The 12,740-nt window shown below is 29.4% G+C and overlaps 1 protein-coding gene and 2 long non-coding RNA genes across 12 annotated transcripts; 1 reads left to right on the top strand and 2 right to left on the bottom strand.

The window, feature by feature from the left end:
* Positions 1-3,505: 3,505 nt before the first annotated feature.
* On the bottom strand, positions 3,506-5,166 carry LOC126554127 (uncharacterized). Of its 10 annotated transcripts, XR_007606618.1 has the most exons (7): positions 5,012-5,166; positions 4,772-4,878; positions 4,601-4,691; positions 4,356-4,504; positions 3,987-4,246; positions 3,802-3,898; positions 3,506-3,696 (listed from the first exon to the last, which is right to left on the bottom strand). It is a non-coding gene; the product is annotated as an uncharacterized LOC126554127 (long non-coding RNA). The 10 variants fall into 10 exon arrangements; XR_007606616.1 differs by having other exon boundaries at positions 4,601-4,703; positions 4,772-5,166; XR_007606612.1 differs by having other exon boundaries at positions 4,772-5,166.
* A 141-nt stretch (positions 5,167-5,307) lies between these two features.
* Positions 5,308-6,573, top strand: LOC126554137 (uncharacterized). Its single transcript, XM_050209237.1, has 2 exons — positions 5,308-5,311; positions 5,675-6,573. The coding sequence occupies exons 1-2, from the start codon at positions 5,308-5,310 to the stop codon at positions 6,571-6,573; spliced, it is 903 nt and encodes a 300-aa protein (XP_050065194.1).
* A 1,819-nt stretch (positions 6,574-8,392) lies between these two features.
* LOC126554129 (uncharacterized) lies at positions 8,393-10,029 on the bottom strand. Its single transcript, XR_007606621.1, has 4 exons — positions 9,933-10,029; positions 9,733-9,859; positions 8,822-8,957; positions 8,393-8,525 (listed from the first exon to the last, which is right to left on the bottom strand). It is a non-coding gene; the product is annotated as an uncharacterized LOC126554129 (long non-coding RNA).
* Between the last annotated feature and the right edge of the window lie 2,711 nt (positions 10,030-12,740).

Genomic DNA, 12,740 nt, shown 5'->3' with positions numbered 1-12,740 from the left:
TATTGCAGACCATCACTGGCCGCGTGTAGGTCGAAACATCGTTGCCTGAAAGAAGGACGGGAGCGTGAAATAAAGTACTCGAAAGAATTTCGAGTGAACGAAATAAGAGTTATTGACAACACGCAAATAATAAAAATACACAATATCAATAAGAAAAAAAGATATAAGAGACGCTTACGTGAGAGTTACAAAAAAACTAACGTAGATCGTCGGCGCGCGAGGTTATACCGGGGAGTCGGTCGATAACCAGCAAAAAAGGTACAGCTCGGAGCTTAGTGAACTTGACGGTTCGGACGTCGAGAAAAAAGTGCGAAAAAGGGAACCGCGAATCGAGCGTAACGGACGTAACGAACCGAGAAAAGCGGATCGGTCGCTCGCGCAGGCTGGCGGGGGGTAGCGCGAGATTGAGACGTCGTTACAATACACATACATAGATATAACACACAAGACACATAATACAATAATTGTACGCTAACGCGGCGACGACAAATACCGCGACACTCATAGATATTAAAGAATGGATAGGCCATCGCTATATTAATCGTATAGAGGGAAGTGTGCCGGAATGGGGAAGAGAGAAAGACAGATTTTATTAATGCCTCTCACTCCAGCAGAGGTCTTATCATAAATTATATTTTGTGATTATTATCATTGATGGATGTATAGATAATTAATAGATATTGGAATTTATAAATTATTAAAATATTATTATTATAAAATGTAATATGTTTATTGTATAATAATATAAATAATTTTTAAATAATTAATCCTAATTCTGTTAAGACCTCTATAACCTCAAAATTATTTCTAATTCATGCCCGTATGATAAGCACAAATGGCCTATCCATTCTTTAATATCTATGGCGACACTGCGTCCGCGGTGTAGTGGTGATAATACCGTATCACCACATTATCATAGATATTGTGGTGATAGTGGTCACTATTGACGCACTATCAGCCAGCAACTTACGCGCCTGTTGGCCGCGCGTAGGTCAAGCAAAAAAGCGTTGTCTGAAAGAAGGACGGGAGCGTGAAATAAAGGTACCCGAGAAATTTCGAGTGTACGAAAAACGATTTATTAACAACACGCAATTAATAAAAATACACAATATCAATAAGTAACAAAAGATATTAGAGACGCGTACGTGCGAGTTACAAAAAAACTAGCGTAGATCGTCGGCGCGCGAGGTTATACCGGAGAGTCGGTCGATAACCCGCAAAAAGAAACAGCCCGGAGCTTGTCGAACTTGACGGTTCGGACGTCGAAAAAGGAGTCAAAACGGGAACCGCGAATTCCGCGTAACGGCCGTAACGAATCGAGAATCGCGGACGGTCGCTCGTACGGGCTAGCGGGGGGTAACGCGAGATCGCGCGTCGCTAAAATGCACATACATAGATATAATACACAATAATACAATAATAAAATAATACAATAATACGATAATACAATAATAATTGTGCGCTAACGCGGCGACGATAAACACCGCGACACTGCGTCTGCGGTGTAGTGGTGATAACCGTATCACCACAATATACCAAAGCATGATTGTAGATATCCCGTATATATCATCTACAATCGTGGTATACACAAAAAACACGGACTAAGATAGTATCCATACAGACTGTAGTCTTCATGATAGTATCTTGGTCCGCGACAAAAAGAAATACCATAATATATAGTTTGTATAGTCATCGATTAGTCATAATTATTATATATCATATATATATATCTGTGTTATTATCTATGTGTATAGTACACGGAATTAGATATATTCACATATATTGTACACAGCAGCTGCTAGGTTAACCAGACAGTAAAAAAAAAACGGTTTATATCAGTAAAAACCATGGCTAAATAAGTTATTTAGCCATGGTGATAATAAAGTGTGTTTTCGCCGTTACTAACGTGTCGTTTATTTCATATTCCGAACCCAGATACCTACACACTTGGCTTGGAATAAACAACAAATTACACTATCACTTGCCGCTAAATTAAATAATATTTAAATTTTTATTTTGTTTAATATTTTATTACTCTTGCATTAGTTGATTAATTGATTAATTACATTGATTAATTACAAATGAACAATGTTTAATTAAGCAAAATTTATGTGTACATACATAGTAGTGTTATAGAGTATAACATAATGACATCAAACATCAAATTTAATCATGTTGGGTTCATAGTTTTAACAGAAATTATAGTAGTTTGAACTTAATAGATTACTATAATACCTAATTATTATATATCTAGATGCATATTTTAGTATAATAGTATAATAACAGTTAATTATTAGATATTTTAAGACTATTCAAGTCATACATTATACTTAATAATTAAGTACATTAATGGAGATAAATAAATAAAACAGTAACAGAAAATATTATCATTGAAATTAAAATATAATTGGTATAAAAATGATATAAAATATTACTGTTATTATATTACAATATTTAGTAATTTTAAAAAATAAGTTATTAGGGAAAAAATAGTAGTATGTGGTAGTAAGGTTTTAGTTAAGTACGTTAATTTAAAACCATTTTTGTCAGTTATAGCTAGAGACTGGATTTGTGTTCAAAAAACCTTAGAAGTATGCATTATGTTCTTATTCTGTAGAATATACCCTATAAAATAATAAATATGTAAAAAAAAATGTATTTTATTTTCATTATTTTTAACATAATTTATAAAGTATACAAGATTGATTTCAACCATAGTTTTTAATCTTAAAATCAATACATACAATTTTTTAAGAAATAAAATATGCATATAAACAAAAATAAATACACAGCAATTTAAGCGATTAATACTATAACAGGTTCACAACTATAAATACTATTTTACTATAAAATTTAACATAACAATATTGCATAGTATGCATTTAAAAACCATTTATATGCAATGAAAAATCACAAATACAAAATTAATACTTATGGTATTCAAAATTAATGTTATAAAATAGTATCTATCACATTTATATTAGTATAAAATATAAATCTAATTGATATTTTGTCTTTTTACTTTAATTTAAGTAAATAATAGCTAATAATATATAATTATGTTTTGTTTTGTGATATTTTTGCCCTATTTTACTATTAATTCTTATTGGTGCTAACCTCAAACAATTTTTTTTATTTTTCTTACTACTTTTTGTTCTGTATCTTCTAGATGCGTAAACAAGGCTGTATCTATAAAATATAAAACATTATTCAAATATTTATGTATAATTATTATTATGATAATAATTACCAATAATAATGCCATGAATTGTTGGATCCATAAAAATAAATTTATTTTAATTTTTCCCTCACAATTATACAAGGAGCCACATAAGTCAGTAAACAATAATTGAAGCATTAAATCAGAAGTATCTTCAATTGTAGAACACCGCATGCTTAAGCAGTTCAATCTAATAAAAGTGTGGAACAAATATAAATGCTTTGTTAATTCATCAAATTTTAAACTTATAAAACAATTAATTATTTGAATATTGCATACAATTAATTAATGTCTTGATGCAGCTAGTTTTAATGATTTTGCTAAATGTTGAATGTCATTTAAAGGAACAGTAAGCAAGTAAGCAAAAGTAATAGTAAATGTTCTCTGTTGAAATTTTGTGGTATCGAAACATCATCTTCTGATCTGGTTATCAACAATTTATTGAGTAAATCATTGGTTTTCCTATGTTCTTGAAACTGTAATGTCATCAGTTATTTTATTTCAGATTTTTATGGTATGAATACATTTATCTTTAGTAAATCAATACTTAAAAATAAATAGTAAATATTTTTGTTAATTACCTTTCTAAATTGTTTGATTCATCACGGTGGTTTGATAGAATTGGATATGATGGGGAATTTGATGATGAGGCAAATATTAGAGGTGAAAACTGATCATCTATAAAAAAAATTGCTTTAAAACAATTTGAATTGATAATTGTTAAATATGTATTTTTATTGATTAACTGGTTTTTTATACAATGTACCTTTTATTAACAATTAGAAATTAAAAATATCTGTAGATGGTAAAAATTTTAAGAAAGAGTGAGATTTTGGAACATCAAAACTAGGTAACTCAGAATCCCTTAAATAGTGGCTAGTAGATTTCCTTCCTTTAACACTCCAATGGTTTCCTGATTGTGAATATTGCATAAATGGATTGATATTTTCAGGCTCTTCAATATTTGGTTTGATTTTATTCTTATAGTCTTATGAACATCTTAATGAAAATAGCGCCATAAATCAGCTAAAAATACCAATAATAATAATAAATTAGGTATACTTTAATAATTAAAACACAGATTCTAACACATATTAATTAAACTTTAATTAATATGTGTTAGATATTTACTCACAAATAAGGATTTTACACATATCATCAAATAAAGGAAACTCTAAAACATTGACTAATACATTTCCTTCTTTTATCACGTTTTTGGTCTTTTACTGTGGTTCTATCATTCATAGGTCTTTTATTCTTTTATACTTCGGCAAATTTGTCTTGCTTTGTCACCCTATTTTGTAAAAAATAAAATACATTTTAAAATATAGAAAAACAACGCATAAATAGTATTTTTATAAAATAATAAGTCTAATAAACCTTAAAATAGATTCTATAGAATCTATAGACACATAAGACTTCCACATAGAATTCTGTAGATATATAGACCTAAACTTGACATCTTATAAATCTGAAATGTTTACTAGGTAATATTTATCATAAAACGTATTTCAATGTCAAAAGATTAATCAATCCAATTTCCATAATTACTTTAAATGTCTGAATTAGGTATTTGTTTCCACTTTCCAATTCACACTACATGTCCTAGTCCTGTGCATTATAAACACTGGCTACAACTTCAGCAATGATAATATAACCTAGAAAATAAAAAATAAAAAAACACATTAAAGATAGTATTACGATTAAAAATCAATTTAAAAGAAAAATACATGACTTTCAATTATAATAAACCAAAAGAAGCATGATTAATTTTCAATACTTGAAAATTACAAAAAAATAATAATGTCGTTAAAGCACCCTTCCTTCTTTTTCATACGGACTGAGGACCGCCAATGGTAGAGTTAACGCCAAGATATGCAAAAGTGGGCATATCAATGAATACATTTAAGTCAAGATAAGTTTGGTGAACACAAGATTGTTCTAAGTCAATATACAGTGTGTTTCACAACAACTGCGACTCAACGCTAACGCGCCTCGTGGCGGATTTGTCTCAAACCAGGGGTTCTCAATCTAGGGTAGGAAATAGCGTGCGTTTTTTCGAAACAAATGGTAAGAGCAGCTGGGTTATGGGTATGTTTATTTTATTTACCGCTATTGTATATGAGTAGGTTTGATACTCCCTACCCACCCCATGCGTAGGAATGTGGTCAAACAACAACCCCTGTTGCAGCTATAGTTATTGTGCCATCTAGACTCCAGTGTGTAGTGCGTACTGTTGTTTGTTGTTGACTATTCCTTACGCATTACTTACGTATTACGTCTTTGCGATTTATATATATTTTTTTATATAGTTAATTATTTATTTAAAAATGTCTAACCATTCAGTAGATATTCACTCTCAAACTAAAAAAATGGTTTTTAGTGTATATTCGTATTTTAAAAAATTATCTAATGACTCGTCGAATCCTGAAGTAGCAAATTTTTTTCTAAAAGCGCAACAAAAGACTTCTGAAGCATGTGGTATCAGCATCGGCAGTGTTAAAATAATAACATCGGAAGGTTCTAAAGCCCCTTTAGATCCAGAAACTGAAGGACCGAAATTTACCTCTCCTCGTAAAACATTCAAACGAATTAAATTTGCTACAGATATTGATGACTTTGACCAAGAGGTTGTACAACGGACGGTCCACGAGTATTATGATAAAGGTGAGTTTCCTACATCCTTAAAATTTTTATCTAAATTTCAAGAAAAAACTGACTACAAAGGTTCTAAAACGTCAATGTGGAGAATTTTGAAGTCATTAAAATTTAGGTACAAAAAATGCAATGACGGCCGTCGATTTCTGATGGAGAGAAACGATATTGTCGCTATGCGTGTACGGTTTTTGAGACAAATGGTTAACCTTCGTAAAAACAATGATGTTCGACCAGTTGTCTATTTAGACGAGACATGGGTGAACCAAAATCATACACGGAATTACATTTGGCAAAATTCGGAGGGTAAAGAAGGATTTAAAGTACCGACAGGCAAGGGAGGTCGGATTATTATTTGCCACGCTGGTTCGAGTTCATTTGGGTTTGTGAATAATTCAAAATTAGTATTTCGTTGTAAATCGGGTCCAACTGAAGACTATCACTCCCATATGAACTCTGTTATATTTAAAGACTGGTTCATACAAATGCTCAACAATTTGGAAGAGCCATGTGTCATAGTTATGGACAATGCACCATACCACTCTGGTCTTGTTGATAATTATCCAAAGAGTAATGAAAAAAAAATCAATGTCCAAAAATGGCTACAAGAAAAGGGAGTTCAGTTTTCACCCCTGGAAACGTTACCGGAGTTACGAGAGCGAGTCAAAGAAGTTAATACCACAAGAAAAAAAATATGAGCTGGATCAGATTGCGTTGTCAAGGGGTCATGAGGTGATACGGCTACCTCCGTATCACTGCCAATATAATCCTATAGAGCTAATTTGGGCGCAAGTAAAAGGAAAAATCGCCGAAGAAAATACAAGCTTTAAAATCGCGGACGTCGAAAAATTGGCTAATGATGCATTGGATTCCGTAACAGTTGACGACTGGAAGAGGTGTGTGACACATTGCAATAAACTGCAAGACGATGATTACGTCAAAGAGGGCTTAGGTACGTGACGACATTTTGAAACCAATTATCATGACAATAAATCCAGAAGATAGCAGTGAAAGCGAAGAAGATGACTATTAATAAAAATATATATATACATATTTATACCAAATTAACCATATGTAAATATTATGTAATATAGATACATGTAATTTTTTTTACATATATTTATAGTTTTAAGTTATTTAAAAATAATTAAGTGTAACATAAAATATGATTCGTTGATTATCTTATTTAATAAATGTATAATTTAAAAAAGTGTAAAATATTCGTTATCAATTTTAAATTTGCCACGGATTATTACGCGCTAGCTTTAGAAACCTTGATGAAAAAACACCACGAGGAGCGTTAGCGTCGAGTCGCAGTTGTTGTGAAACGCACTATAGTTAATAGCTAATAAATGATAAATTCAACTATAATTATATTCTGAAGTTAATTAAAAAATTTAAATAGTTTTAAAAAAAAATAACTTTTTCTTTTTTTAAACATTTTAATTTAAGTCAAATAATATAATTTTACAATACCTTTAATTTATAACTTATATAACCATTCATAACTTTTTTAGTTCAAGACTCTATAGGTATTGACTCTCATCAGGCATGATTTAATAGATATAATATTATGTTCGTCTATGATATTTTAAATAATAATATTAACTGCCCAGCTATTTAAAAAAAAAAAATGGATTTAGAACCTTGGTAGGTATACACGAAATTGTGATTTGTTCCATAATATACCTAATTTTAATACAAATAGTGGAATTTTTTTTTTGCAAGAGCCATTTTTAACACCGATAGAATCTCCACTGTCTTGGATTTTGTCGTTTTGTCTTAAGTATTTAAAACTAATAATATATATTAATATATATATTATTATATAAATATTATTAAGTAAATATTTCCCTTAACTTATTGAGATTATAGATTATAATTATAATTACCAAAACTAATATTAATTAACGACTAAAATTATTGCATGATCTACCACTGTGTTTATTGACATATGTTTGTTTGATATTAATAGTTTTTGACATAATAGAAATGAAAGTGATAAATAATAATATAACTAAAATATTGTTTTTCATCTTCCGTGAAATTACCAGAGTATATTATATTTATATTATATATAATAGGAATAGTATCTAATTTAAAAAAAAAGAAAAAACTGTTAACATCATATTGGATATTAAAAACAACTTCTGTAGAAACTAGCAATAGAAAAATTCTATGGACAATTTTTTAAAAAAGTATTTATCAGTAACATACTTCCAGTTCTGTTAAAAATCTGTTTTCAAACTTATCACTAGGGACTTTTTTTGTATAATTGTATTCATATGTACAATATTATGTTTTCAACATTACAAGTTTGAATTGGACACCACAATAAAATTATATAATTCAACATTCAATAAATCACAAAATCAAAACATGTATACATCATTATATAAGCTTATCATTGAAAAAATTACACCTGTCCAGTTCAAAAAAATATATTCTTTAGTGCCTCTGCAAAGTGCAAATTTAAGTTATGATGGTAAATTATTTAAAACAACGATAAAAAGGATATGTGTGATGCATGGATGAGACTTGATGTATTGGACCAAAGAAACATGTAAAATATTCCAGAGACTTCTTTGAATCACTATTCATCTTTCATCAACAACTAGTCGTTTTAGTATCCAATCTCAAATTGCATAAGCTGAATATAATTTTTATAATTATATTAGGTTAAGTAGATTCAAGTAGGCTAAGGATATACTTTTAAATATTCCATGCTTAAGTTTACATACAAATTGAAATATAACAAAAAAAAAAGGTAACGTAGAGCATGGTTAAATCATTAAGTAATATAGTATTATTGAGTATTACTCAATGGGTTAAATCCACTAGTGTTAAAAATGTCATAGTAACAGATTTATTGTTAAATATTTTGTTACCTGTAACTACATGACTAATGTAAACAATTATTGTAAATAATTAACTAGAATAACTTACCCAGGTAGTGTTCATTTTCATTTAGTAAGGGTTAAGGAACTTGATAGCAACAACATTGATTTCTAAAAACTCTAATATTCATTACTTCTGTGATATAAGTGGTTATTATCACCTAACATTCCTTCCATCAAACAATCTGTAACAATAAAACACTGAATATTGACAATGTTTAATAACAAAACACATTGCCCAACATTTAAAAAAAAGCTTGATTCAATAAACAAAAATTCTATTTAGTTGTTAAATTATACATAAAGCAAATAATGTTATAATGTATAAATGTGTAATTATATATTAACTAAAATTTAAAAACAATTATAAATGAATTTTACTATTTCCCATCATTTTGAATTTGTCAATCACAGTAGCAATGTTAATACTAGATGTTAGTTCTGATTCAGTAAACATTAATAATAAACGATTAAGTTGTTAAGTTGGTCTTGTTGCATAGAACTCCTTAATTTATTTTGTACCATTGTTAGTTTTGAAAATACCCTTTCACAGGAACAACTTGTAACTGTTATTACACTGAATAATAATATTATATTATAATCAAGCCATGCATGAATAGATTCATTATTAGTATTAGTATCTGATAAATATTTTGATAATTTCATCTTAGATTCCAATATATCTACCGGACATTTACAAATTTTGATAATATTGAAATTGGTGTAATATTGATTACAGGCGTAATCTAGAAAATCATGCTTGCTAAAGCTTGAACTAATTGCACAATTTCTTGGTTAAACCTCGAGTTAATGCCAGAAATGAGTTCTTCTAACAATTGGTTGTATACAGTTACCTATTTCAAGTTCATTTTTTTTGTTTAACTAAAAATTGAGAATTTGACGTTTTGCCTATAAGAGTAGACACTTTTTTATTAATTACTTCTGGTATTGTACCCTTACCTTAAAAGCAGCGACAAGGGAAACAAAATGCTGTGTGACGTCCTTTCAAAATTCGATTTTGGAACTCTAAGCGATTTTCTGAAAATGTATTAACTGGATCATATACATTCACCAATCACCATATTAACTTTAAACCGAAAAATATATAATTAATAATTATATATAGGTAATTTAACTAACAAGCTACTAAAAATACATACCATTATCACTAGATAGTTCCTTATTTTCACATTTCTTAGTAAATGTCGAATATGGAATCTGTTGTATTTTCAGCACTAGCTGTTGATAGAAATATTAAAACCATAAAAAAATTAAAGTTTGTTAAATTAATTGTTTTACAATAAAAATACATACCATCATCAGTATAACAATAATCTAACAATAAACACTAAACAGTTAACGTTAACCTTAACATACCGATTATATTATTGAGGAAAAGTTTATGGTGTTTTATTGAAACCATAGACCTATTAACTATTTAACTATTTAGATAATAGGTCTATGATTGAAACCGACTAATCATAATTCATAAGATCATGGGTTTTTCCGCTGATCAGTGTGTATGTTATTGTTTGTCCAGTGTTGTACTATTTTATTATTTTTTAGTTAAATATTTAAGTATATACATATTTTTTAAAGTGTAGTAGTTTAGTTTCAAGGTAAGTATTTTTTTTTTTTTTACAGGTGTAACTATAATATAGTAAATAAGCTTATAAGTTGAGATTTAGGTTCAAGACTTCATTAAGTCGAGATGATTTAGGTTCAAGACTTTATTGCTTATAGTTATAGTTACTTTTTTGCATATTTAATTAATTAAAGCTGTGTGTCAGCTTTACAGTTTACTAGTAAAGGTTGTTATTTTCAAAACCAATAGAAATCGTTGATTCGGTAGCTTTGGTTGATGTTATTGACTGGAGATCTCTCGAAGATGGCCAATGGTTAACTGCAGGTGCAATTGATGCTTGTGTAAAGTATTATTGTCAAAAAATGTTGACGGTTGATGAAGGAATGAAACAAAAGTTTTTATACATCAATGCTTCTTTAAGTTCAGCTTTATTGAATAAACCAAATGATGTGACAGCCGACTGTTCATTGATGGAATACAGTTTTAATGAAAACATAATATTTTTCCCATTTAATGTTGATAACACATTGGGTATTCTTTATATGTGATTTTTCAAATAAAAGAATTACTTTTTGTGATCCTTTACGTAAAAACTTATCAGGAGCATTATAAAAAAATTGGACTACATTTTTAAAAGTTAGAAATATGTATTGTCAAGAATTTATAGAGCCAAGAGATCTACAATTGTATTTTCTAATATGCAAGATGTGCAAAAAGATGATTACAACTGTGGTATATATGTGGTACACTATATAATGCAAACAGTTTGTGGACTATCTAAAATGGAATTTTCCCCTGACAATGTGAGAAAATTGGTGAGGGAATCCCTAGAGCTAGTTTTCTCCAATGATATTTCTGTTGGTGAACATTTTGGAGATTCTGAAACGGCAGTTTTTACTAAACCTTTGGATATTTATGGTATAGATTTTAATAATAATTTCCTGTTTTACTTCAGTGCGCTCTTAGATACTGAGTGGTTGGCTATAGTAAAAAATGATGAGTGTAGTTACCTCTTTGACTATAATTATGATTCATTTTATATAAGACATGACATTTCATGTGATTTTGAGGTAAAAAAGTCATTAAAAATAAATAATCCTTCAATAGTTTATGCTGTAGGATCAAAATGTTCAGAAGATGATTGCAACGCTATGTTCCTCTGTATAGTGGTGTTTAGTAATTTAAAGAACATGGATTTGGGAGTAACAGTTATTACAAAATATTTTGGTAGCTCTTGCCCACATAAGCCTATAACACGTGTAAACGATCATGAGGTATTGCACTCAAACATTTTTTTAGACGACAACTTGCACAATTTTCATGTCTTAAGAACTGGAGGTTTTGATTACAGATTGAGAACACAAAGTAATTATTGCATAAAACTTTGACTGAACAATATAGAAATTTAAGTATGTATTTGAATCGTTTAAAGTCCTACTTGGAAATATCTAATACTTTAAGCGAAGAGGATTTTGCTCTTTGTTTTTCATTAATTAAAACCGACAAGTATTATCCAGTTGTTGGAAATGTATTAAGGTGTTTACATTGCAAGCTTATAACCTACAATAGTTCATTGATATCTACTATTGGTAAGATCAACAAACAATTAGAACAAACTGATGTTAAAAATATTCTTAATAACCAATATCCTAATGGACCTAATGCACAGTGCGATGATATTATTTTTAATAATGCTAAGAATAATACTAATCATTTCTCAAATTTGTGTGGATCTTGGACTTTGACAGAATCTGAAGTGGTGCAGACAAATTATCTTGAAAACCATGACTATGTAAAACAATTGTTTTCACAACAAACGATTGAGATTAAAAATTATTGTGTGTTAAAATATTATTCTTCAAGGAAAAATAAAAAGGTTAAAATTACAAATGAAGGAAAACGCCTCGCATCGGTGTTCTATGCTCGGTGTAAGCATGAAGATTGCAATAATTATGTATTTAGATCTTTGGTGGATCCAGACAACACAGTATACACTTTACAGTTATTGTCTACAAAAATTGGTAGTAATCATGAACCGGGAGTATTTCATGCACTTTCATTAACGGGGTTACGAAGGCAAGCTATCAAAGAAGAGTTATCTCATAAAACTGCTGCCATGGTCAGAAGAAATGCTATTTTGAAGGCTGATCCTGAAATGTTAGCTGCAGGTAATTTGAGCAACATTTATTCTAAAAATGCTTTGCAGATGGCACGAAATGAAAAGCTTGCTGAAAACGATTTACGCTGGGACGATGTAGCTGATTTAATTTTAAGATTCAGAAAAGAACGGGAACTATGTTCTCTTGATGATATATATGTGCACCAAGCCAGTGACCCAATTGGTTGTCTATTTTTTTCAGTAAAGCATTTTACTTCTATTCAA

This window comes from Aphis gossypii, unplaced genomic scaffold, assembly GCF_020184175.1.
Source record: "Aphis gossypii isolate Hap1 unplaced genomic scaffold, ASM2018417v2 Contig00434, whole genome shotgun sequence".
Lineage (NCBI taxonomy): Eukaryota > Metazoa > Arthropoda > Insecta > Hemiptera > Aphididae > Aphis > Aphis gossypii.
Note: the sequence above shows the minus strand (reverse complement) of the source record. Positions and strands in the feature narration are given on the sequence as shown.